The following is a 27,474-nucleotide window of genomic DNA, read 5'->3' as shown; positions in this document are numbered from 1 at the left end:
ACTTAATGACCTGAAAGTGCCAGTCACACAAGTACACTTCAGCAGGAGAACCAATAATAACTTGACATGCGCAGTGGGCTACACAGAACGTTCATAGTTCGCGATAGCACTCTGGGGAATCTGGAAGTTGAGAATTATTCTTGAAATAGGCCTACATTCAAAGAGTTGTAAAAATATCCGAAAGAATAGCAATAAGAAGTAGGCCTAGATCGTACTACAAACGTTACACAATAATAACTGTCAGATAACTGTCCTTGTTGATTTCGGAGTGGAGAAACAGACATGGAAGACTTCGGAACACCCCTGGACAAAAATGCTACGGAGTTAACCGTTATGGACGTCTATGACATTGCCGCGGTTGTGGGACAGGAGTTTGAACGCATTATCGATCAGTTTGGATGCGAGGCTTCACTGCGGCTGATGCCCAAAGTGGTCCGGGTTCTGGAAGTTCTAGAGGTGCTGGTCACCCGAAACAATATCAACCCAGAGACGGAAGAGCTACGGCGTGAGCTGGACAGGTTGCGAATGGAACGGAATGACAGGTTGAAGAAAGAGCAGCTACATCAAAAGGTGTGTGTTTACCGAAATATTTAGCTCACGTGTGCAACACGAAGAGTAGCCTACTACACCAAGTATTGGCTTTTCATGGCATTCCTCTGCTCTCTGACACGCGGTGTCACATTGCACAAGAGCATGTTGACAAAAGTTACATAAGAAATGTTTTACACATGCTGGAGCCACACTGCACCAAATACCCTGGTTTCAGACTCTTAATTATCCTTACTACTCTAAAGACTAGCCACTTCCATGCCAGTCGGGAGAATGTAGGTGTTTTAAACACGCAAAACACTTGTTTCTCCACCGACAGTTGGATAAGGGAACTAACTATAGGTTGTTACAGCCCCCACCCTCTTGTCAGACTCCATACATAAAGTGTACAACATCAGACAAAATAAAATATACACCGAATAAATTGCAAGTGTAACGGATGTGAAATGGCTAGCTAGTTAGCGGTGGTGCGCGCTAATAGCGTTTCAATCGGTTACGTCACTCGCTTTGAGACCTTGAAGTAGTGGTTCCCGGGGCGAGGGGACGCCATAAAGTTAAACTGTTACACAAGCACTAATAGTGCAATACACATTTATAAAAAATAAATGCACAATATCAATACATTTATCACCAAAAACGATATAAAGGATAGAAAAGATAAATAAATACACCATGACAGCGCAATACACAAGGGGTGGAACAGTGGCAAAGGTACCCACAGGACAAACAGAATAATATTAGGCTGAGGAGAGATTAAATAGCATCAATACAACAAAAATAATTCTAAACACACCTTTAGTTTACAAAGTTAAACAGATGTATTTTTTCTTCATAATAAGCAGGAGTAATATTCTTAGATCAGAATGACAGCAGACTGTACTTCTATCCATGTCACTAAAGACTAACAGAAACAAAAGACAAATTTAACTAGAATGGCTTATCTTTTCTCCCCAACCCACCAAGAGGTAACATGTAGATATACACATTTACTTTCAAAGCATACACACGAAACACACCATAGTAGCAATAAAAACAAAATATAAACTGAGGTACACTTGCGACATGTACTGAGAGTAATATTGTTCTGTGTGTGTATATGTAAAGGTGAGTCGGTGCAAAAAGTTTTGAGAATCAGGTGTGAATAGTTCTTAAAGTCTGGTCAAATAAAATAACGTTTGATTTGTCACATACTTCGTAAACAACTGGTGTAGACGAACAGTTAAATGCTTACTGGTCCTTTACCAAAAATGCAGAGTTAAAAAAAGAAATAGTGACACAATTAACAAATACACAGTGAATAATGAATAACAATAATGAGTAAAAATAACATGGCTATATATAGGGAGTACCAGTATCAAGTCGATGTGCAGGGGTACGAGGTAATTGAGGTATCTAGTATGTACATGTAGTAGGGGTGAAGTGACTAGGCAAAAGGATAGATTAACAGCAGCAGTATATGTGGTAATTGAAAGCTTGTGCGTGTGAGTGGTGTCAGTATGCATATGTGTGTGTGGGCATCTGTAGTGTATGTGTGTGTGCATGGAGTCAGAACAAGAGAGTTGCAGGTAGTCCGGGTAGCCATTTGATTAGCTATTTAGCAGTCTTGTTTAGTAGTCTTAAGGCTTGGGGCTAGAAGCTGTTTAGGGTCCTGTTGGTTCTGGACTTGGTGCACTGGTACCACTTTATGTGCAGTAGCAGAGAGTACAGTCTATGGCTTGGGTGGCTGCAGTCAGAATTATTTTGGGGCTTTCCTCTAACACCGCCTGGTATAGAGGTCCTGGATGGCAGGGAGCTCGGCTCCAGTAAAGTACTGGGCCATACTCACCACCCTTTGTAGCACCTTGTGATCGGGTGCCTTGCAGTTGCCTGTCAAGCGGTGATGCAGCCAGTCAAAATGCTCTCAACGGTGCAGCTGTAGAACTGAGGGCCCGAGCCAAATCTTTTCAGCCTCCCGAGGGGGCCGAGGTGCTGTTGTGTCCTCTTCACGTGTCCCCTTGCATACCGCACCAACAGATCCACAGATGATGCAATCTCTATTGCACTCAACACTGCCCTTTCCCACCTGGACAAAAGGAACACCTATGTGAGAATGCTATTAATTGACTACAGCACAGCATTCAACCCCATAGTGCCCTCAAAGCTCATCATTAAACTAAGGTTCCTGGGACTAAACACCTCCCTCTGCAACTGGATCCTGGACCACCTGACGGGCCGCCCCTAGGTGGTAAGGGTAGGTAGCAACACATCCGCCACGCTGATCCTCAACACAGGGGCTCCTCAGGGGTGCGTCCCCTCCTGTACTCCCTGTTCACTCATGACTGCATGACCAGGCACGACTCCAACACCATCATCAAGTTTGCCGATGACACACCAACAACGATGAGACAGCCTATAGGGAGGTCAGAGACCTGGCCGTGTGGTGCCAGGACAACAACCTCTCCCTCAATGTGATCAAGACAAAGTAGATGATTGTGGACTACAGGAAAAGGATGACCGAGCACGCCCCCATTCTCATTGATGGGGCTGCAGTGGAGCAGGTTGAGAGTTTCAAGTTCCTTGGTGTCCACATCATCAACAAACTATCATGGTCCAAACACACCAAGACAGTCGTGAAGAGGGCATGACAAAACCTATTCCCCCTCAGGAGACTGAAAAGATTTGGCATGGGTCCTCAGATCCTCAGAAGGTTCTACAGCTGCACCATCAAGAGCATCCTGACTGGTTGCATCACTGCCTGGTATGGCAAGTGCTCGGCCTTCGACCGCAAGGCACTACAGAGGGTAGTATGTACGGCCCAGTACATCACTGGGGCCAAGCTTCCTGCCATCCAGGACCTCTATACCAGGCAGTGTCAGAGGAAGGCCCTAAAATCATATTTAAAGTATTGTTAGTTAAGGATTTGTAAGTAAGCATTTCACTGTAAGGTCTACACCTGTTGTATTTGACTTTTAATCAATGAAACCTTTGTTTTATGTGCAATTATGCAGAATGAAAAAGTTAAAGATGCTATACCTGTGTGTATGTATGTATGTATGTATGTATGTATGTACAGTTGAAGTCGGAAGTTTACATACACTTAGGTTGGAGTCATTAAAACTTGTTTTTCAACCACTCCACAAATGTCTTGTTAACTATAGTTTTGGCAAGTCGGTTAGGACATCTACTTCGTGCATGACACAAGTAATTTTTCCAACAATTGTTTACAGACAGATTATTTCACTTATAATTCATTGTATCACAATTCCAGTGGGTCAGAAGTGTACATACACTAAGTTGACTGTGCCTTTTAAACAGCTTGGAAAATTCCAGAAAATTATGTCATGGCTTTAGAAGCTTCTGTTAGGCTAATTGACATCATTTGAGTCAATTGGAGGTGTACCTGTGGATGTATTTCAAGGCCTACCTTCAAACTCAGTGCCTCTTTGCTTGACATCATGGGAAAATCAAAAGAAATCAGCCAAGACCTCAGAAAATAATTGTAGACCTCCATAAGTCTGGTTCATCCTTGGGAGCAATTTCCAAACGCCTGAAGGTACCACGTTCATCTGTACAAACAATAGTACGCAAGTATAAACACCATGGGACCACACAGCCGTCTTACCACTCAGGAAGGAGACTCGTTCTGTCTCCTAGAGATGAACGTACTTGAGTGTGAAAAGTGCAAATCAATCCCAGAACAACAGCAAAATACCTTGTGAAGATGCTGGAAGAAACAGGTACAAAAGTATCTATATCCACAGTAAAACGAGTCCTATATTGACATAACCTGAAAGGCCGCTCAGCAAGGATGAAGCCACTACTCCAAAACCGCCATAAAAAAAGCCAAACTGTGGTTTGCAACTGCACATGGGGACAAAGATCGTACTTTTTGGAGAAATGTTCTCTGGTCTGATTAAACAAAAATAGAACTGTTTGTCCATAATGACCATCGTTATGTTTGGAGGAAAAAGGGGGAGGCTTGCAAGCCGAAGAACACCATCCCAACCGTAAAGCACAGGGGTGGCAGCATCATGTTGTGGGGGTGCTTTGCTGCAGGAGGGACAGGTGCACTTCACAAAATAGATGGCATCATGAGGTTGGAAAATGATGTGGATATATTGAAGCAAGACATCAGTCAGGAAGTTAAAGCTTGGTTGCAAATGGGTCTTCCAAATGGACAATGACCCCAAGCATACTTCTAAAGTTGTGGCAAAATGGCTTAAGGACAACAAAGTCAAGGTATTGGAGTGGCCATCACAAAGCCCTGACCTCAATCCCATTGAAAATTTGTGGGCAGAACTGAAAAAGCGTGTGCGAGCAAGGAGGCCTACAAACCTGACTCAGTTACACCAGCTCTGTCAGGAGGAATGGGCCAAAATTCACCCAACTTATTGTGGGAAACTTGTGGAAGGCTACCCAAAACGTTTGACCCAAATTAAACAATTTAAAGGCAATGCTACACTCAATTAGTATTTGGTATGTAAACTTCTGACCCACTGGGAATGTGATGAAAGAAATAAAAGCTGAAATAAATAATTCTCTCTACTATTATTCTGACATTTCACATTCTTAAAATAAAGTGGTGATCCTAACTAAGACAGGGCATTTTTACTAGGATTAAATGTCAGGAATTGTGAAAAACTGAGTTTAAATGTATTTGGCTAAGGTGTGTGTAAACTTCCGACTTCAACTGTGTGTGTGGGTGCGGTTGATGCATCCCCCAGGAGTTGGAGCTGGTGGAGGACGTGTGGAGAGGGGAGGCCCAAGAACTGCTGTCTCAGATCACACAACTGCAGGTGGAGAATAAGAGCCTTCGGAAGAGCCTGTTCCTAAAAGACTCACCTGTGACTGAGGACCTGCAGAGACAGGAGGGTATGTGCAGCACATTGGCATTTAGCAGCAATGTGGTCTCAGAGCATTTCGTATTATTCTTTAAGTAAATCCGAGACTCCTAGTCAGTTGTACAACAGAATGCATTCAACTGAAATGTGTCTTCTGCATTTAACCCAACCCCTCTGAATCAGAGAGGTACTGGGGGCTGCCTTAATCGACATCCACGTCTTAGGCGCCCGGGGAACAGTAGGTTAACTGCTGTGGCCAAGACCGCAGAGCTGTGTAAGGACATCAGGGATAAAATTGTGGTCTTGGCCATTGTGGAGAGGTTGGAGTCTGTTTGATTGAGTGTGTGGACAGGTGTCTTTTATACAGGTAACGAGTTCAAACAGGTGCAGTTAATACAGGTAATGAGTGGAGAACATGAGGGCTTCTTAAAGAAAAACTAACAGGTCTGTGAGAGCCGGAATTCTTACTGGTTGGTAGGTGATCATATACTTATGTCATGCAATAAAATGCAAATTATTTACTTAAAAATCATACAATGTGATTTTCTGAATTTTTGTTTTAGATTCCGTCTCTCACAGTTGAAGTGTACCTATGATAAAAAATTACAGACCTCTACATGCTTTGTAAGTAGGAAAACCTGCAAAATCGGCAGTGTGTCAAATACTTGTTCTCCCCACTGTAGTTGGGTGGGCTATTTACAGATGGGCTGTGTACAGGTGCGATGATCGGTAAGCTGCTCTGACCGCTAATAATAAAGTTAGTGAAGGAGATGTAAGTCTCCAGCTTCAGTGATTTTTGCAATTCGTTCCAGTCATTGGCAGCAGAGAACTGGAAGGAAAGGCGGCCAAAGGAGGAGTTGGCTTTGGGGATGACCAGTGAGATATACCTGCTGGAGCGCGTGCTACGGGTGGGTGCTGCTATGGTGACCAGTGAGCTGAGATAAGGCAGGGCTTTACCTAGCAAAGACTTATAGATGACCTGGAGCCAGTGGGTTTGGCAATGAATATGAAGCGAGGGCCAGCCAACGAGAGCATACAGGTCGCAGTGGTGGGTAGTATATGGGGCTTTGGTGACAAAACGGATAGCACTGTGATAGACTACATCCAATTTGCTGAGTAGAGTGTTGGAGGCTACTTTGTAAATGACATCGCCGAAGTCAAGGATCGGTAGGATAGTCAGTTTTACGAGGGTATGTTTGGCAGCATGAGTGAAGGATGCGTTGTTGCGGAATAGGAAGCCGATTCTAGATTTAATTTTGGATTGAAGATGCTTAATGTGAGTCTGGAAGGAGAGTTTACAGTCTAACCACACACCTAGGTATTTGTAGTTGTCCACATATTCTAAGTCAGAACCGTCCAGAGTAGTGATGCTAGACGGGCAGGCGGGTGCGAGCAGCGATCGGTTGAAGAGCATGCATTTAGTTTTACTTGCATTTAAGAGCAGTTGGCCACGGAATGAGTGTTGTATGGCATTGAAGCTCGTCTGGAAGTTTGTTAACACAGTGTCCAAAGAAGGGCCAGAAGTATACAGAATGGTGTCGTCTGCGTAGAGGTGGATCAGAGAATCACCAGCAGCAAGAGCGACATCATTGATGTATACAGAGAAAAGAGTCTGCCTGAGAATTGAACCCTGTGGCACCCCCATAGAGACTGCCAGAGGTCCAGATAACAGGCCCTCCAATTTGACACACTGAACTCTGAGAAGTAGTTGGTGAACCAGGCGAGGCAGTCATTTGAGAAACCAAGGCTATTGAGTCTGCCGATAAGATTGCGGTGATTGACAGAGTCGAAAGCTTTGGCCAGGTCGATGAAGACGGGTGCACAGTACTGTCTTTTATCATATCGTTTAGGACCTCGAGCGTGGCTGAGGTGCACCCATGACCAGCTCGGAAACCAGATTGCATAGTGGAGAAGGTACGGTGGGATTCGAAATGGTCGGTGATCTGTTTGTTAACTTGGCTTTCGAAGACCTTAGAAAGGCAGGGTAGGATAGATATAGGTCTGTAACAGTTTGAGTCTAGAGTGTCTCCGATGACCGCGGCAGCTTTCCAATCTTTAGGGATCTCAGACGATACGAAAGAGAGGTTGAACAGGCTAGTAATAGGGGTTGCAACAATTGTGGTGGCTCATTTTAGAAAGAGAGGGTCCAGGTTGCCTAGCCCAGCTGATTTGTAGGGGTCCAGATTTTGCAGCTCTTTCAGAACATCAGCTATCTGGATTTGGGTGAAGGAGAAATGGGGGAGGCTTGGGCAAGTTGCTGTGGGAGGTGCAGAGCTGTTGACCGGGGTAGGGGTAGCCAGGTGGAAAGCATGGCCAGCCGTTGAAAAGTTATTATTGAAATTCTTGATTATCGTAGATTTATCGGTGGTTACAGTTTTTCCTAGCCTCAGTGCAGTGGGCAGCTGGGAGGAGGTGCTCTTATTCTCCATGGACTTTAGTGTCCCAGAATTTTTTTGAGTTTGTGCTACAGGATGCAAATTTCTTTTTGAAAGAGCTAGCCTTTGCTTTCCTAACTGCCTGTGTATATTGGTTCCTAACTTCCCTGAAAAGTTGCATATCGTGGGGGCTATTCGATGGTAATGCAGTATGCCACAGGATGTTTTTGTGCTGGTCATGGGCAGTCAAGTCTGGAAGGAACCAAGGGCTATATTTGTTCTTAGTTCTACATTTTTTGAATGGGGCATGCTTTTTTAAGATGGTGAGGAAGCACTTTTAAAGAATAGCCAGGCATCCTCTACGGACGGAATGAGGTCAATATCCTTCCAGGATACCCGGGCCAGGTCGATTTAGAAAGGCCTGCTCGCTGAAGTGTTTTAGGGAGCGTTTGACAGTGATGAGGGGTGGTCATTTGACCGCGGACCCTTACGGACACAGCCAATGAGGCAGTGATTGCTGAGATCCTGGTTGAAGACAGCAGAGGTGTATTTAGAGGGCAAGTTGGTCAGGATGATATCTATGAGGTTGCCCGTGTTTATGGATTTAGGGTTGTATCTAGTAGGTTCCTTGATATTTTGTGTGAGATTGAGGGCATCTAGCTTAGATTGTAGGATGGCCGGGGTGTTAAGCATATCACAGTTTAGGCCACCTAACAGTACAAACTCTGAAGAAAAATGGGGGGCAATTAATTCACATATGGTGTCAAGGGCACAGCTGGTGGCTGAGGGGGGTCTATAACAGGAGACAACAGTGAGAGACTTATTTCTGGAAAGGTGGATTTTAAAAAGTAGAAGCTCGAACTGTTTGGGCACAGACCTGGATAGCATGACAGAACTCTGCAGGCTATCTCTGCAGTAGATTGAAACTCCACCCCCTTTGGCAGTTCTAACTTGGTGGAAAATGTTGTAGTTGGGAATGGAAATGTCAGAATTTTTTGTGGCCTTCCTAAGCCAGGATTCAGACACGGCTAGAACATCAGGGTTGGCGGAGTGTGCTAAAGCAGTGAATAAAACAAACTTAGGGAGGAGGCTTCTGATGTTAACATGCATGAAACCAATTATTTTACGGTCACAGAAGTCAACAAAAGATAGCGCCTGGGCAATAGGAGTGGAACTAGGGGCTACAGGGCCTGGGTTAACCTCTACATCACCAGAGGAACAGAGGAGGAGTAGGAAAAGGGTACGGCTAAAGGCTTTAAGAACTGGTCGTGTAGTGCGTTGGGGACAGAGAATAAAAGGAGCAGATTTCTGGGCATGGTAGAATAGATTCAGGGCATAATGTACAGCCAAGGGTATGGTAGGATGTGAGTACAGTGGAGGTAAACCTTGGCGTTGAGTGATGATGAGAGAGGTTTCGTCTCTGGAGGTACCAGTTAAGCCAGGTGAGGTCTCCGCATGTGTGTGGGGTGGGACAAAAGAGCTATCTAAGGCATTTTGAGCGGGACTGAGGGCTCTACAGTGAAATTAAACCGTAAGAACTAGCCAAGACAGCAGTAGACAAGGCATATTGGCATTAGAGAGAGGCATAAAGCAAACACAGGTTGATCAGGAGAGCTAAGACAACAACGGGTAAATGTCGATTAATGGGCAGAGCGGGTTAGTTAGGTACATACAGGACCTGAGTTCGAAGCTGGGGCAGACAGGTAAACAAAATTAGGTACTGTGTTATTGAAACAGTCCAGGGGGTGTCAGCTGTGTAGCCGAGTGATCATAGGGTCAAAAGATCAGCAATAGGTGAGTCAGGGTGGCGTTCGGTAGTCACTACTACGCTAGGCAAGCAGGGTACACAGCGTTCAGAAAAGCTAGTGGGCCGGGGCTAGTAGATGGTTCTTCGGCGACATCGTAACAGAATCGCCTGTTGATTCGTCAGTAGACCAGTTGTGATGGATCAGCGGGGCTCCGTGTCGGCATTAAAAGGGTCCAGGCCAATTGGCAAAATAGGTATTGTAGCCCAAGAATTGGCTGAAGGACCTCTTCGGCTAGCCGAGAGATGGGCCTAGCTCGAGGCTAGCTGGTTCTTGCTTTGGGACAGAGATGTTAGCCTGGAGTAGCCACTCGAATAGCAGCTAGCTAGCTGCGATGATCTGTTGTAAAGGTTCGAGAAAGCAGTCCGATATGCTCTGGGTTGATATCACGCTGTGCAGACTGGCAGGAATTGACCCAGGCTGTGGCTGGCTGATGTCCAAGTTAACGGCGATGACTGCTAGCAGTGACTAACTAGTTAGCTGGCTAGCTTCTGATGGGGGTTCCGGTTCTAAAGTGTAAAACAATAGCAGATCCATACCACATTGGGTGAGGTGGGTTGCAGGAGAGTATTTTCAGTCCGTAGATGGAAATTGAGCTAAAAAATATACACGAAGAAAACTACATATACATGGGACGGGACAAGACAAATAGACGTCTGACTGGCACGCCATCTTCAAATTTTCATTTCATATGATATGTTACGAATTACAATTCGTATTAAATGTTACGAATTGCTATTCCTACAATATATGACGAATAGCAATTCCAACAATATGTTAAGAATTTGCAAAATGTACAATATGTTACGAATTTGCAAAACATGTATGTTACAAATTCCAATTTGTTGTGGCTAACATTAACTTGGGGTGGCTAACGCTAACGTTAGCTAGCTGGCTAACTTTAGCTAGGCTAGGGGTTAAGCGTCGGAGTTAGGCTAAAGGGTTAAGGTTAGCGTTGGAGGAAGGGTTAGCTAAAAGGCTTAAGGTTAGGGGAAGGGTTAGCTAACATGTTAAATAGTTGCTAAAATGCTAAAATTGTCTTTGATGTGATTTGAACACCAGTCTGAATTAGCACCTTGTCAAAAACAGCACAAGTTATAACACAGGCCTGCATTCATATGTAACAGAGTTAAATGGATACTCTGGGATTTTGGCAATGAGGCCCTTTACCTAATTCCCCAGAGTCAGATGAATTCGTGGATACCAATTTTGTGTCTCTGTCTAGTATGAAATAAATTGGAGGTCGTTTTGTGAGCCAAAGCTAACAATAACTTCCGGTCATTGCGCTAACCCAAGTTAGCAATTGCGCTAGCGCTTGTTAGCAACTTCCTTCAAACTGCACAGAGAGACACAAAAATGGTATCCAAACATAGATGAAGTGCCTCGTTGCCAAAATCCCGAAATATTCCTATAAGAATGTACCTTAAACTCACTCCACAACTAGCTTGAAATGTCACCAATGGAGCTATCCAATTGGATCCTTTTTTTTTATAGCTCAGTCGGTTGGTATGTTGTCAAAGAAGGAGGTCACGTGTTCTAGCAAGGCAGAGGTCCTGAGTTAGAGCCTTGTGTGAGCCGAATCAGGAGGAAGCAGCCTACTCGCTAAGCAAGCAGCATGATGTCTGTTACACATAAGTTCTGTCATGAAAATTCTTACACAGGGACACTCGAAGTCAATCTTAAATGAATCATTGTTTATTGTCAGCAAGCTGGAGAGGTCACAGTCAAACTTGGATGCATAAAGTACCGGTCTGAAGTGAGCTATTAAAGGGAGTTCCCTACATAGAGCCTTATATACGGCTACCTAAACCTACATAAACATGTTTCATTTGATTGCCCAAAATATGTTCTTGTAGGAACCATTCGGCCAGATGCCCCCCCTCTTATCTTGACCAGACACAGGTAGGAACCAAGGATTGTTTATGACACCAAAGATAAGATGCACAAAGTAACATTTACTTTACAGTTCCATTTAAGTTACCAGTCAACTTCAATTAAACTAAAATTCTCAAATAGCCGCCTGTTCTTTTTTAACGGCACACGTTACTGCAAACCCATACGGAAAAGTAATATATTTATACAGTGTGTACTTATATACATATATGTGTGGATACATATATAAGCATATATGGGCATGTATGTTTCTACCATATATGCCCAAATAAACATAAGTAATATACATATATTGCCATATATTACTTTATCTTATGGGAATAAACATGTTTCAAATAAACGCTGGGTCTAAATTAATTGTTTACGAGGTTACTATGAATTGTTTTATGAGGTTTAATGTTTGATTTGTTACATTAAATAATTCAGTTATGACTCAGTTTTTATCGGCAGTAAGCTGAGAACTGTTTGCTAACTGGCAAGCACAAAATCAGTCAACAACTTCGGGAGTACAGACCCTTAGAAATCATTTTGGGTTGTGATTAAAAACCTTGCCTGGTTAAATGGGACCACATTCTAAGCGTTCAGATTGGTCCCAGAAACCGATGGGTTGGGCCAGAGCCAGAACACACGTGGGTAAAGCAGCATTTTTAAAATCCGTCATTGGCTTTGATACTCTGATTGGTTAGAGACGATCCAATCGCTGATAGCTGTTTTGTTCAAAACCCCTAATTTTGACATCACCACAAACAACTTCAACGATAGCAGTCTGACTGAAGTATTTAGAGAACGATAATATATATGCCATTTAGATGACACCTATCCAAAGTAACTTAGTCTTACGTGCGTACATTCTTCGTATGGGTGGCCCCAGTGGGAATTGAACCCACAACCTGGCGTTGCAAGCGCCATGCTCTACTGATCCACAGAGGACCACTTATGTTATTCACAACAGTAGTTATAGTGATTAGCAACTTGGCAAGTCAATGTCATGTAGGGTGATTTAATTGTGCACTCCTACAATTAAACTCAAATGCCTCATAACAAGGTATATGTTTTGAGTGCAGAAGATCTGAGGTGATGTGTTATTGGTGTGTAACAGACAGAGCCGGAGAACATACACTACAGAAAGTAGAGCATTGCTGGCAACACAGGGTCTCTGATCACCATGTCAGTGGCACGAACACCTGAATCTAAATCCAGTAGGAAGACGTGGTCAGGTGATGCACCATAAATGGGACTGATTTATACGTTGAAGTGTCATTTGACCTACATGCTACCAGGTGCCTCTGGAACATGCGTGTGTATGTTTTAGTGTGGGTGTTTGCATTTGATATCAGGTATTAGCATGTTATGCAGGGTGTGACAGGGACCCATCTCATTGTATGTGTTAATATTTCTTGTCTATCTCTGTATGTTCTGACAAAACAAAGCATTGCCCACGACAGATCAGATTTAACTTGCGTTCCTTTTGATGAGGGTTAGGTCTTATTGGACTTTTATAGGATGTGAATGAAGCCATGAGTCATCCTCCATCAGAAGTGTGATGTCAGGTTCTGCATGTGAGCCAAAATCTAATCTTTTAGTGTTTGTGTCCACTACATGTGTGAACATGCTGACATCAGAGACAGAGGAGGCAGTAAAGGGAACTATTTTAAAACCAGACAAATACAGCCCTTGTGCGAGCCTTTCATTGGTCACCATGGCTATTTTTACTCACAGGGCCAAAACACACACAGCCTAGAAACACTGATCAAATCAGGATGATCAAGCAGCTGTAAAACTGAACATATACGGACACATAAAATTTCATGTATGCATGACATGAGAAAGCTCTGGTAGATATACTGCTGACTCAACATGCATTGTACAGTATGTGCTATTTAAGACTGAATTCCTTTGCCATTTAGATAGTGTTATTGTCTCTTGGTAATACTCTGAATAAAACTACATAACAGCAGCATTAGTTCCACCTGTTACGTCACCACAGTATGTGCAGATATACACTACCGTTCAAAAGTTTGGGGTCACTTAGAAATGTCCTTGTTTTTGAAAGAAAACATTTTGTCCATTTACAATAACTAATTGATCAGTAATACAGTTTAGACGTTGTAAATGACTATTGTAGCTGGAAACGGACAACTTTAAAAAAAAAAAAAAAAAAAAAAAAGTAATATCTACATATGTGTTCCAATGGCACGTTGTGTTAGCTAATCCAAGTTTATAATTTAATAAGGCTAATTGATCATTAGAAAACCCTTTTGCAATTATGTTAGCACAGCTGAAAACTGTTGTTCTGATTTAAAGAAGCAATAAAACTGGCCTTCTTTAGACTAGTTGAGTATCTGGAGCGTCAGCATTTGTAGATTCGCTTACAGGCTCAAAATGGCCATAAACAAAGAACTTTCTTCTGAAACTCGTCAGTCTATTCTTGTTTCCTAGAAATGAAGGCTATTCCATGCGAGAAATTGCCAAGAAACTGAAGATCTCGTACAACGCTGTGTACTACTCCCTTCACAGAACAGGGCAAACTGGCTCTAACCAGAAGAGAAGGAGTGGGAGGCCCCGGTGCACAACTGAGCAAGAGGACAAGTACATTAGAGTGTCTAGTTTGAGAAACAGACACCTCACAAGTCCTCAACTGGCAGCTTCATTAAATAGTACCCGCAAAACACCAGTCTCAATGTAATGATGGTGCGGTGAGTTGGAAGCAGGTGAAAAGTTTTAATAAAACAACAAAACCAAGAACACGACACTAACATAAGGCAGAACACCGATACACAAGAACAATACCAACCGGTGAGTGAACCTGGGAGAGTGACATAAAGGGGAGGAAATGACGGTAATGGAGTCCAGGTGTGAATCATAATGAATCACAGGTGTGTGTAATGATGAATCCCAGGACCGGTGGTTACTACTCTGGCGACGTCATATGCCGGAGGGGAGGACCAGACAGTACCCTCCCCCCCCCGACATGCGGCTCCAGCCGCAGGACGGCGCCGACCAGGGGGATGACCCTGATGATGTTGGGGTCCAGAATGTCCTCCACCGGAACGCAACACCGCTCCTCTGGGGCATACCCCTCTCAGGCCACCAGATACTGGAGCCTACTCCCACGAAGTTGGGAGTCCAGTAGGGATTTGACAGCGTACGCCGGGCTCCCGTCAATGTCCGGGGGGGTGGAGGTGTGTCGTGGGGGACAGCATCAGCTAGGGGACCAGGAACCACCGGCCTGAGAAGGGAGACATGAAAAGAGGGTGAGATACAGGTTACAATTACCCAGTCATTACCATATGTCACCTCATTGACCCACCGGAGAACCTTGAACGGCCCCACAAAACGGGGGCTTAGTTTCTTGCAGGGCAGGCGGGGTGGAAGGTTCCTCATAGAGAGCCAGACACGATCCCCAGGATGGAACACAGGGGTCTCACTGCGGTGACGGTCTGCCTGCTCCTTCTGACGATGGACGGCGCACTGGAGTCTCACGAGCGCATTGTTCCACACCTCCACGCACCGGAACCACTCATCTACCGCAGGAGCCGCGGTCTGGCCCGGGGTCCACTGGGCCAGGGCCGGCTGGAAACCCAAAACACTGGAAGGGGGTCAACCTAGTGGAGGAGTGTCGTAGAGCGTTCTGGGTGTACTCTGCCCAAGGAAGGAAATGTGCCCACTCACCCTGCCGGTCCTGACAGTGACTCCTCAGGAAACTCCCCAGCTCCTGATTCATCCTCTCCACCTGCCCGTTAGACTGAGGCCGATACCCAGATGTGAGGCTAACCGTGACACCGAGCTTCTCCAAGAAGGCCCTCCAGAATCGGATGTGAATTGTGGGCCGCAGTCCGAAACGATGTCCTCCGGAAGGGCATAATGCCGGAAGAGTACCTCAGCGACCTGGAGAGCAGTGGGAAGACCGGGAAGAAAGATTAAATGACATGACTTGGAGAATCTATCCACTACCACCAGAATGGTGGTGAAACCATCAGAAGGGGAAGATCAGTAACAAAGTCAATGGATAGATGGGACCAAGGTCGCTGAGGCACGGGAAGTGGCAGGAGCTTCCCTGTTGAAGCATTCCGGGGGGACTCAGTTTGAGCACACTCGGAACAGGAGTTGATATACCGCCTAACATCCTGCACCAAGGTGGGCCACCAGTATTTCTCAGTGATGGACGACAGCTGTGTGTGCTCAGATCAGCAGCCAATCCCTTATCCCTGTGGGAATGTAGATGCGTGCGGGAGGACAATTCCGGGGTGCGGGCTCCCTCTCTAGAGCCTGGCGGATGTCTACATCCCAAACCACTGGACCCACGACCCGGGAGGAGGGGATTATGGGTGCCTTCTGGCCAGTAGTCTCTCCCGAATCGTAGATACGGGACAGAGCATCGGCCTTGATGTTCTTAGAACCTGGGTGATAGGTCAGCGTGAAGTCGAACCTGGTGAAGAAGAGAGCCCGCCTGGTTTGGTGCGTATGTACTCAAGGTTCCGATGGTTGGTGAGGATGACGAATGGTTCCTTGGCACCCTCCAGCCAGTGTCTCCACTCCTCTAATGCCAACTTCACCGCCAAGAGCTCCCAATCGCCGACGTCGTAATTCCTCTCTGCGGGGGACAGTTTCTTGGATTAGAAAGCACAAGGATACAATTTTAGTGGGTCCCCCTTTCTTTGTGACAAAACTTCCCCCACACCCACCTCCGATGCGTCTACCTCAACCACAAAAGGTAGCGTGGGATCTGGGTGTTTTAGCAAGTGGGCGATGGTGAAACGCGCCTTGAGACAGAAGGCCTCGTCGGCTGCTGGAGACCAAACCAACCTACGAGGCCCACCCTTGAGGAGAGAGGGGCGGCGACAGCACTGAAGTTCCTGATGAAGCGGCGGTAAAAGTTGGCAAACCCCAAAAACCGTTGTAACCCCTTGATAGTGGTTGGGACTGGCCATGACCTTACCGCATCTACCTTCTTCACTCCCTCCATCCTCACTCCCTGCAGGCTGATTTGGTAGCCCAAGAAGGAGACAGCCCTCTGGTGGAATTGGCACTTCTCTGCCTTTGACGAACAGGTGGTTAGCCAAGAGGCATTCCAGGACTGCTCGAACGTGAGTGATGTGATCCTCCAGGTTGGTCAAGAAGATCAGGATGTCATCGATGTACAAACACCTGACGTCCGAGCATGTCCCTGAACACCTCGTTGACAAATTCCTGGAACACTGGGCATAACCAAGGGCATAACCAAGTACTTGTAGTGACCAGACATCGTGCTGAACGCAGTCTTCCACTCATCCCCTCCCGGATGCGAATGAGATTGTAGGCACTCCACAGGTCCAGTTTTGTGAAGAACCGGGCCACGCGGAGCTGCTCGATGGCTGACGGCAACAGCGGAAAAGGGTAACGATACTTCGTGGTGATGTCATTGAGTCCACGGTAATCGATATAAGGGCGTAATCCACCCTCTTGGCCACGAAGAAGAAACCAGCTGATATGGACCTGCGGATGAAACCCTGTTGGAGCGCCTCTTGAATGTAGTCCTCCATGGCCTGCGTCTCAGCCACTGACAGAAGGTAGATGCGTCTGCGCGGAGGTGTAGCACCGGAAAACAGGTCAATGGCACAGTCCCAGGGGTGATGAGGGGGGAGACAGGTGGTGAGGGTCTTGGAGAATACCTCCCTTAGATCCTGATATTCCTCCGGGATGTTGGGCAGGAGGCCAAAACACAAGAACAATACCAACTGGTGAGTGAACCTGGGAGAGTGACATATAAAGAGGAGGAAATTATATAGGTAATGGAGTCCAGGTGTGAATCATAATGAATCACAGGTGCGCGTAATGATGAGTGCCAGGTGTGCGTAATGATGAATCCCAGGACCGGGGGTTAGTACTCTGGCGACGTCGTACGCCGGAGGGGAGGAGCAGACGTGACAATCAACAGTGAAGAGGCGACTCTGGGATGCTGGCCTTCTATGCAGAGTTGCAAAGAAAAAGCAATTTCTCAGACTGGCCAATAAAAATAAAAGATTAAGATGAGCAAAAGAACACAGACACTGGACAGAGGAACTCTGCCTAGAAGGTCAGCATCCCGGAGTCACCTCTTCACTGTTGAGACTGGTGTTTTGCTGGTAATATTTAATGAAGCTGCCAGTTGAGGACTTGAGGAGTCTCTTTCTCAAACTAGACACTCTAATGTACTTGTCCCCTTGCTCAGTTGTGCACCGGGGCCTCCCACTCCTCTTTCTATTCTGGTTAGAGCCAGAGAACTTCAGTTTCTTGGCAATTTCTCGCATGGAATAGCCTTCATTTCTCAGAACAAGAACAGACTGATGAGTTTCAGAAGAAAGTTCTTTGTTTCTGGCCATTTTGAGCCTGTAATCGAACCCACAAATGCTGATGCTCAACTAGTCTAAAGAAGGCCAGTTTTATTGCTTCTTTAATCAGAACAACAGTTTTCAGCTGTGCTAACATAATTGCAAAAGGGTTTTCTAATGATCAATTAGCCTTTTAAAATGATGAACTGGATTAGCTAACACAACGTGCCATTGGAACACAGGAGTGATGGTTGCTGATAATGGGCCTCTGTAGCCCATGTAGATATTCTATTAAAAATCAGCCGTTTCCAGCTACAATAGTAATTTACAACATTAACCATGTTTACACTGTATTTCTGATCAATTTGATGTTATTTTATTGGACAAAAACAAGGACATTTCAAAGTGACCCCAAACCTTTGAACGGTAGTGTATGTTTATGTGTTAATGCCTGTGTGGGCTGTATGTGTGTATATCTTGGACAGGTGTGTCAGAGAGAGAGTGTCAGGTGATGAAGAAGGTAAAGGAGGTGGTAGACAAACAGAGGGATGAGATCCGGGATAAGGACCATGAGCTGAACCTCAAGAACGAGGACCTGGAGGCGGTGAGGCTTGTCTCTTTCCATCTAGTAGCATTCCACACTACCTGAACTACATAACACATCCCTCCTAGGCTTCCTACTGTCTGTAGCCTAATGCTTCAGCACATAGGTGTCTCGTCTTGCCTGAGGAGGACAACAACTTCCACCAACAATCTGGACACTGTTTCCATCCGTTCATTACAGACAAATGGGTAGGATTAAATGGACTCCTTCCTCCCCTTATAGCTTCAGCTACAGCAGCACCGTCTGATGAAGGTCAACCTGGACCTGCGGCACAGGATCAGTGTCGTAGAGGCTCAGGGCAAGGCAGTGATCCAACAGAAGGTTGAGCTGGAGGCTATGTCCCAGGTGCGCCAGCAGGAGCTGGGGGCCCTGCGGCAGGAGGTGGCAAGGCTGAAGGAGGAGCGCAAAGAGTGGGAGCTGGACATGAAGAGGTCAGCCGAGGAGGAACCATCTCCATCAAAGGCTGTGATGACAGTGCTTACACCAGTGTCGGCCAAGGTAACCACAGCTACAACCCCCTACCTGATCAAGTCCATTACATTTCTCTTTAAGACACCATTACATATCTGTACGCGTCACCTTATAGAGTTAAGAAGATTATACCCAAATTACAGGGTTTTAAGTTCCCTATTGACAAGAACACAATAACATGACATCCACCCAAGGCGGGTCAGTCAATCTTGTAGATTAGCCATTGAGTATCATTGCCACTGCTCACAAAGCCTGTAAGTGACCATGCTATTTCCCAAATCCAGTCCTTGGTACCAGCATCAGCAGCCTCCATCGTACACAATTCTTTTTGGGCGGAATGCAGAAGTGACCATGAATTCCTGGCACAGTGCTTTGAGTTAGAAGAGAGCCCTCCTTTCCTCCCGCTGTGTGATGAGGAGCAAGAGGAGGAACCTGATGTCCTGGACCAGAAGGAGTCCGACAGGCCCCACTTCACCCTCGAGGAGCTACGGGACGTCCTGAAGGAGAGGAACGAACTCAAAGCTCAAGTGTTCATGCTGAGAGAGGAGCTCATCTATTACAAAAGGTTACATGATATGACATCTGCTATGTGAAAAAACAAAGTGAAATTAAAAAAAATAAGAATAACCTGGAGTTGAGGGACTAGGGATTTATCATCACTTTTTAATACCCCTGTCTCAACTGAATCTTATGTTATTACTATACTGAACAAAAATATAAGCGCAACATGCAATAATTTCAAAGATTTTACTGAGGAAATCAGTCAATTGAAATAAATAAATTAGACCCTTATCTATGGATTTCACATGACTTGATATGCATCTGTTGGTCACAGATACCTTAAAAAAAAGGTAGGGGCGTGGATCAGAAAACCAGTCAGTATCTGGTGTGACCGCCATTTGCCTCATGCAGTGTGATCTCCTTCCCATAGATTTGATCAGGCTGTTGATTGTGGCCTGTTGTCTGGATATTGGCCGGACCTGGAACATGCTGTTGTACACGTCGATCCAGAGCATCCCAAACATGCTCAACGGGTGACACATCTGAGTATGCAGGAAATGGAAGAACTGGATCATTTTCAGCTTCCAGGAATTGTGCACAAGTCCTTGCGACACGGGGCCATGCATTATCATGCTGAAACATGAGGTGATGGCGGTAGATGAATGGTACGACAATGGGCCTCAGTATCTCGTCACGGTATCTCTGTTGATTGAAATTGCCAATCGATAAAATGCAATTGTGTTCATTGTCCAACGTTTATGCCTCCCCAAACCATAACCTCCCCACCACCATGGAGCACTCTGTTCACAACTTTGACATCAGCAGTCTGCTCGCCAACACGATGCCATACACATGATCTGCGGTTGTGAGGCTGGTTGGACATACTGCCAAATTCTCTAAAACGACATTGGAGTTGGCTTATGGTAGAGAAATTAACATTGAATTCTCTGGCAACAGCTCTGGTAGACATTCCTAAAGTCAGCATGCCAAATGCACAATCCCTGAACTTGAGACATCTGTGGCATTGAGTTGTGACAAAACTGCACAATTTAGAGTGGCCTTTTATTGTCCCCAGCACAAGGTGCATTAGTTCACCTGTGTAATGATTATTCTGTTTAATCAGCTTCTTGATATGCCACACCTGTCGGGTGGATGAATTATCTTGGCAAAGGATAATTGCTCACTAACCGTAATGTAAACAAATTTGTGCACAAAATTTGAGAGAAAAAAGCTTATTGTGCATATGGAACATTTCTGGGATCTTTTATTTCAGCTCATGAAACATGGTAACAACACTTTACATGTCGCGTTTATATTTTTGTTCAGTGCACATGTACAGTTGAAGTCGGAAGTTTACATACACTTAGGTTGGAGTCATTAAAACTCGTTTTTCAACCACTCCACATATTACTTGTTAACAAACGATAGTTTTGGCAAGTCGGTTAGGACATCTACTTTATGCATGACACAAGTAATTTTTTCAACAATTGTTTACAGACAGATTATTTCACTTATAATTCACTGTATCACAATTCCAGTGGGTCAGACGTTTACATACACTACGTTGACTGTGCCTTTAAACAGCTTGGAAAATTGCAGAAAATGATGTCATGGCTTTAGAAGCTTCTGATAGGCTAATTGACATCATATGAGTCAATTGGAGGTGTACCTGTGTATGTATTTCAAGGCCTACCTTCAAACTCAGTGCCTCTTTGCTTGACATCATGGGAAAATCAGAAGAAATCAGCCAATATCTCAGAAAAAAATTGTAGACCTACATAAGTCTGGCTCATCCTTGGGAGCAATTTCCAAATACCACGTTCATCTGTACAAACAATAGTACGCAAGTATAAACACCATGGGACCACACAGCCATCATACCGCTCAGGAAGGAGACGCGTTCTGTCTCCTAGAGATGAATGTACTTTGGTGCGAAAAGTGCAAATCAATCCCAGAACAACAGCAAAGGACCTTGTGAAGATGCTGGAGGAAACAGGTACAAAAGTATCTATATCCACAGTAAAACGAGTCCTATATTGACATAACCTGAAAGGCCGCTCAGCAAGGAAGAAGCCACTGCTCCAAAACCACCATTAAAAAAAGCCAGACTCTGGTTTGCAAATGCACATGGGGACAAAGATCGTACTTTTTGGAGAAATGTCTTCTGGTCTGATGAAACGAAAGTAGAACATTTTGCTCATAATGACCATCATTATGTTTTAAGGAAAAAGGGGGAGGCTTGCAAGCCGAAGAACACCATCCCAACCGTGAAGCACAGGGGTGGCAGCATCATGTTGTGGGGGTGCTTTGCTGCAGGAGGGACTGGTTCACTTCACAAAATAGATGGCATCATGAGGGACGAAAATTATGTGGATATATTGAAGCAAAATCTCAAGACATCAGTCAGGAAGTTAAAGCTTGGTCGCAAATGGGTCTTCCAAATGGACAATGACCCCAAGCATACTTCCAAAGTTGTGGCAAAATGGCTTAAGCGCAACAAAGTCAAGGTATTGGAGTGGCCATCACAAAGCCCTGACCTCAATCCCATAGACAATTTGTGGGCAGAACTGAAAAAGCGTGTGCGAGCAAGGAGGCCTACAAACCTGACTCAGTTACACCAGCTCTGTCAGGAGGAATGGGACAAAATTCACCCAACTTATTGTGGGAAGCTTGTGGAAGGCTACCCAAAACGTTTGACCCAAGTTAAACAATTTATAGGCAATGCTACCAAATACTAATTGAGTGAATGTAAACTTCTGACCCACTGGGAATGTAATGAAAGAAATAATAGCTGAAATAAATAATTCTCAACTATTATTCTGACATTTCACATTCTTAAAATTAAGTGGTGATCCTAACTGACGTAAAACAGGGAATTTTTACTAGGATTAAATGTCAGGAATTGTAAAAAACTGTTTAAATTTTTTAATGTATTTGGCTAAGGTTTATGTAAACTTACGACTTCAACTGTATGTATTTACTAATGATGTTGCATCCCACTTTATCCTTTTAATTTTTTGCATTTGTTCATAATACAAGTACACATTCTTTAAATTAATCCCTTCTCCCTGCCTCAGTGAGGAGTTAGAGAATGAGATTTACGGCATCAACTTGGATCCATCACTTCAGTCACAGCCTGCAACCACTGAACAGCCTGACTCGGGGATCAAACGTCTGTAAGTACTGCGACCCACTAGACCTACGCCAAAACTCCTCAGCCACCCCACTCCATCTCTCTTGATGGTATGTGCTCAGGCCACACACATATAGGTGCACAGCCTATCATTCCCACAATCTCTGACATTTTCAAACAAGGTTGTCACTAACCACGTTTCCATCCAGTTTTTATGCAAGTAAAGTAATCATGACAGCTGTGATGGAAACAGGAATTTTCGGTCATAATAAAAAAAAAAAATGCAGACAAATAATTTGTTCGTTCGACATGGTGGGATCTTTTTGTGTCTGAAAAATGAATTATGCAAGAAATGGCGTTGGAAATGTCTTTATGGTCATCCCACTACGACTCGAGAAACCAGGCAGTTTATTAGGATACAGATGAAATAAATAATGATTAACTTCACAGGGTGGTGAAAGTGCAAGGTGATCTTGATGCTCCTTTCCAGTAAATATCGAGGTTCTTATTCTGGTGACATGATGATCGACGCTTGACTGCCGTTTTTGACAATTTTTTTGTATTTTTATTTAACCTTTATTTTGACAGGGAAGACATATTGAGACCTAGGTCTATTTTCCAAATGTGCCCTGTATAATACAATATAAAATACACATTAAACACAAAATATATACACTACATGACAAAAAGCACAAAAATGTAGTTGGCACTATGCATTGGGGCAGGTAGTGTTCTCATCTCATCGTGAACCGTGATTCATCTCTCCAGAGAATACGTTTCCACTGCTCCATAGTTCAATGGTGTCAAGCTTTACACCACTCCAGCCGACACTTGGCATTGTGCATGGTGTTCTTAGGCTTGTGTCTGGCTGCTCGGCCATGGAAACCCATTTCATGAAGCTCCCAACTAAGTTATTTTGCTGATGTTGCTTCCAGAGGCAGTTTGGAACTCTGTAGTGAGTGTTGCAACCGAGGACATATTCTTTTTACGGGCTTCACTTGTGTGGTTTACCACTTTGCGGTTGAGCCGTTGTTGCTCCTAGACATTTCCACTTCACAATAACAACCCTTACTGTTGACGGGCCGCTCTAGCAGAAATTTGACGAACTGACTTGTTGGAAAGGTGGCATCCTATGACGGTGCCACGTTGAAAGTCACTGAGCTCTTTAGTACGGGCCATTCAACTGCCAATGTTTGTCTATGGAGATTGCATGGCTGTGTGCTCGATTTTATACACCTGTCAGCAATGGGTGTGGCTGAAATGTAATTTTGAAGGGGTGTCAACATACTTTTGTATATATTGTGTAAATATATACACACACATTAGAATACAAACACACAGTCATGGTAAACACAAATAAAACAACACAAATCAGAAAAACAGTTCATAAAAAATGTCTTGCTCTTATCCATAATAATCTCATCATGTAGACTAGCCTACCTGCAATAGATCTGTGAGCTGTTGGCTAGAATGCTCGTGCCAAGACTAGAGTAGGAACATTTGCAATTTAACACAACAGTTTGTGACAAAACTATCGGGTTGAGTTGAAAATTGCGATGGAAACATATTGAACTTTAGATTTGTATTCGGTACATGAAAATACACACTTACTTTTATCCTCAACAAGTTAGTTTGGTAAAAACACCACTGTTGGGAAAATGTGCATATTGTCTTTATGCGGACTCTAGAATATTCACATTAAAATATTTCAAATTGGGTGGAAACCTAGCTATTAACCAGGTTTTGATCCGACCTTTTTAATGCAAGTGAAGTACATGTTGGATAAAAAAAATGTATGACAGGCCTGATGGACACACAAATTGTCGGTAAACTTCCCAAATCTCGACAAAACAAAATACACTAGACAAGGTGGGATCTTTTTGTGTCGGTAAAATGTATTATGGGAGAAATGTCGGTGGAAACGCTTTTATGCGCCAATATTGGTATAATAACTATCATATCAAAGTAAACTTGGAGTCAAGCGATGACGTGTGGTCCTCCCACTATGAGCAGTCCGTTTATTAGGATACAGATGAGTTATTAAATTATTATGAACTTCACAGGGTAGTGAAAGTGCAAGGTGATGAGCTTGATGCTCCTTTACAATAAATATTGAGGGTCTTATTCTGGTGACATGATCATCGATGCTTAGCTGCCGTTTGTCAAATAAAAATAATCTTGCTCTTTTGTCCATGATAATCCTCATCATGTAGGAAATACGAGCACTATCTGCGAGCTGTTGGCTAGAGCACACGTGCCAATACCAGAGTATACACAGACTCGCTAAATAACACATTTTTGTTTGAGAATACATCAGTAGAGTTGAAAATGCGATGGAAACCCATTTAACTTTTCTTTTTTATTCGGTACATGGGAATTTAAACGCAAAAGGTATTTATGTGCACTACATCGTCACGTAAATACTTTTATCACCAACAAGTCAATTTGATGGAAATACATCTCTGGTGGGAAAATTGTTTTTATGCGGATTTTAGAATATTCGCATGACAATCTGTCGCCAATTGGATGGAAACCTAACTAATGTTATGTTTCCTGTCATGGTGGTTAAGGCTTGCAGTCAGGGATTTGACCTAGCTTTATATATGTATGTCACTGACCAATATGCTTGCGTGAGCACTAAAACAAATAATGACAATTTAATTTCCACAATGCTTGTTTGGGAATGTTATATTTGTAGAAGGACCAGGACGAAGGGATGAAGTTTCCCTTCTGTGACATTTTTCAACTACCATAATAATTTCTTGAAGGTCATTTACAAATAATTGTGAAGAGAAGAAAAATGACCACTCCATAAATAAATGGTTTATTATTAATTATTTAAGTAGCTTACTTCGTCTAGATGTGGCTTGCCTCCTTTGCCAACCTGGGTGCTGCAAAGTCACTTTGCACCAAAACTCTGACTACTTTTTTCCGCTTATGTCTCTTCATCTGTACTTCTTTGGACAGGATATTCACTGCAGTAATGCCGATGGTAGCAGCAGGGTTGATTGCAGACGATCCAACGTTACAGCCGATCAGACGACTTATGTCCTGTGTATGAACTTTTACATTTATTTCATCTCTTTTTGTGATGTCATTGTTCTTGAGCCAAGCACCGCCACTGTGCCAAAGCCCCTCCACCGCCTGTCATCTCAAATGCAATACTTCCTTGTGATCATGTGTGCACGATGTGTGAGTAGGATGTGGGAGTATTCTTATTGGCTGATAATGTGTAGATCTTGAACCAGCTCATCATAGAAGATGCCACAATCATAAAAAATTGTCACCTTTTTTGCCAATATACTAATCCAGCAACTCACTATTACAAGTACAAATCCACATATGCATGTTGTCTGAGTTAGGATTTTCCCATAGCATGGATATTCACTGTTGACAGCTCTTCATTTGTTGAATAAAGTGGAGTGACTAACTAGGTTAACCTCTGACAGGGCAAAGCTTATGCACCTCCCCAACCTTTTGTTGAGCACTTTTCCTCATGCATGCTCTCATTCTGCTTTTGTCCTCACTCTGAGAACTCAATGTTCTCACTCACTCTTAATGAATAATCTGAAGTGTAACCAATGTATTTTATTGATCTATTTTAGCAGTAATATTGTCATGGCTAGTTTTTTTATTTTTTTATTTTTTTTTGCATGGTGTAACCTAAATTCTTAATTTCTCTCATTGCACCTATCCAGGTTTAGCATCTTCTCTGGAGAAAAGAGGTGACCAGAGGAAGTGATTTGTTATTTGCACACAGAGCAGGCTCAGGAGGCACTGAAGCATCCATAACCAGGGACCTACACTGAATGCACAAAACATAAGGAACACCTGCTCTTTCATGACAGACTGACCAGGTGAATCCAGTTGAAATCTATGATCCCTTATTGATGTCACCTGTTAAATCCACTTCAAGCAGTGTAGATGAAGAGGAGGAGACACGTTAAAGAAGGATTTTTAAACCTCGAGACAATTGAGTATGTGTGCCATTCAGAAGGTGAATTGGCAAGACAAAATATTTATGTGCCTTTAGAACGGGGTATGGTAGTTGGTGTCAGGTGCATCGGTTTGAGTGTGTCAAGAACTGCAACGCTGCTGGGTTATACCATGCTCAACAGTTTCCTGTGAGTATCAAGAATGGTCCACCGCCCCAAAGAACATCCAGCCAACTTGACAACTGTGGGAAGCATTGGAGTCAACATGGGCAGAATCCCTGTGAATGCTTGACACTCTGTAGTCCATGCCCTGACGAATTGAAGCTGTTCAGAGGGCAATAAGGGGGTACAACTCAATATTAGGAAGGTGTTCCTAATGTTTTGTACACTGAGTGTATAATGTCCCATGCTGGTGGTCTCCAAGTAAAAACATGAAGAGCTTCGTGCCAAGAGGGATTATCAGGACAAAGTTGTCTTGTGGGGACAATGGAGAGATGGATTCATGAGAGAATAACGTGCAATCTGAGAGATATCCTGTGCCTTTTGAATTCATTTTTATTCATTTCATTTTGCGCAGACTATGGTGCTTTATACTAGCAATAAGTATTAGTGTAACTTCAGAGATCACTCACATGTTTATTTTATCTATAAAAGGAAACTTATACCAAGTCTGAGGCCCCAAGTTAGACAAAATATATTGAAGGCATTTTGACATGGTTTGATGTGATATAACTATCGGCCATATTTAAATTGTATTTATGTTAAGATTTTATTTTGACTGCTGCACTTGAGTTTTCTAGTGTCTGAATAAAAAGCTGGCATATTGTTGACTATCTGTGATGTGAATATGTTCACCTGCCATTTTTCTTATAGATATGGGTTTTTCAACCAGTTTTCAATGTATGCTCAATATTAATTGTAGACACCTAAAAATATGAAATGGCACAATGTTTTAATGCCTGTCAGTTCTTGCATTAAAATGTGAGATATTTTGGCCTTGTTCAATTTGATAGTTTTATCCCTGATTTTCCAGGGGCCCCTGCAAACTTTGAGACCCCCAAGGCCCCCCAGGTTGACGGAATGTCAATCAAACTTCGA

At 43.8% G+C, this 27,474-nt stretch overlaps 1 protein-coding gene across 3 annotated transcripts; it reads left to right on the top strand.

Annotated features, from left to right (window-relative positions):
- Positions 1 to 60: 60 nt before the first annotated feature.
- On the top strand, positions 61 to 27,206 carry LOC139545340 (RILP-like protein 1). Of its 3 annotated transcripts, XM_071352995.1 has the most exons (8): positions 61 to 570; positions 5,253 to 5,400; positions 18,218 to 18,336; positions 18,559 to 18,834; positions 19,092 to 19,372; positions 22,386 to 22,484; positions 25,409 to 25,496; positions 26,140 to 27,206. In XM_071352995.1, exons 1-8 carry the CDS (start codon positions 283 to 285, stop codon positions 26,143 to 26,145), a joined length of 1,305 nt encoding a protein of 434 aa, XP_071209096.1. In that variant the 5' UTR covers positions 61 to 282; the 3' UTR covers positions 26,146 to 27,206. The 3 variants fall into 3 exon arrangements, with proteins under 3 accessions (XP_071209096.1, XP_071209098.1, XP_071209097.1); XM_071352997.1 differs by lacking the exon at positions 25,409 to 25,496 and having other exon boundaries at positions 26,140 to 26,309; XM_071352996.1 differs by lacking the exon at positions 26,140 to 27,206 and having other exon boundaries at positions 25,409 to 26,083.
- The last annotated feature ends 268 nt before the right edge of the window (positions 27,207 to 27,474 follow it).

Source organism: Salvelinus alpinus, chromosome 19 (assembly GCF_045679555.1).
Source record: "Salvelinus alpinus chromosome 19, SLU_Salpinus.1, whole genome shotgun sequence".
NCBI lineage: Eukaryota > Metazoa > Chordata > Actinopteri > Salmoniformes > Salmonidae > Salvelinus > Salvelinus alpinus.
The sequence above is the reverse complement of the archived record's forward strand: the minus strand, read 5'-3'. Positions and strand labels throughout refer to the sequence as shown.

Coding starts and splice junctions, on each gene's coding strand:
- LOC139545340 (XM_071352995.1), top strand. CDS start 283: ATGGAAGACTTCGGAACACCCCTGGACAAAAATGCTACGGAGTTAACC. Junction 5,401..18,217: donor GGACCTGCAGAGACAGGAGG/GTATGTGCAGCA, acceptor TATCTTGGACAG/GTGTGTCAGAGAGAGAGTGT. Junction 18,337..18,558: donor AGAACGAGGACCTGGAGGCG/GTGAGGCTTGTC, acceptor CTCCCCTTATAG/CTTCAGCTACAGCAGCACCG.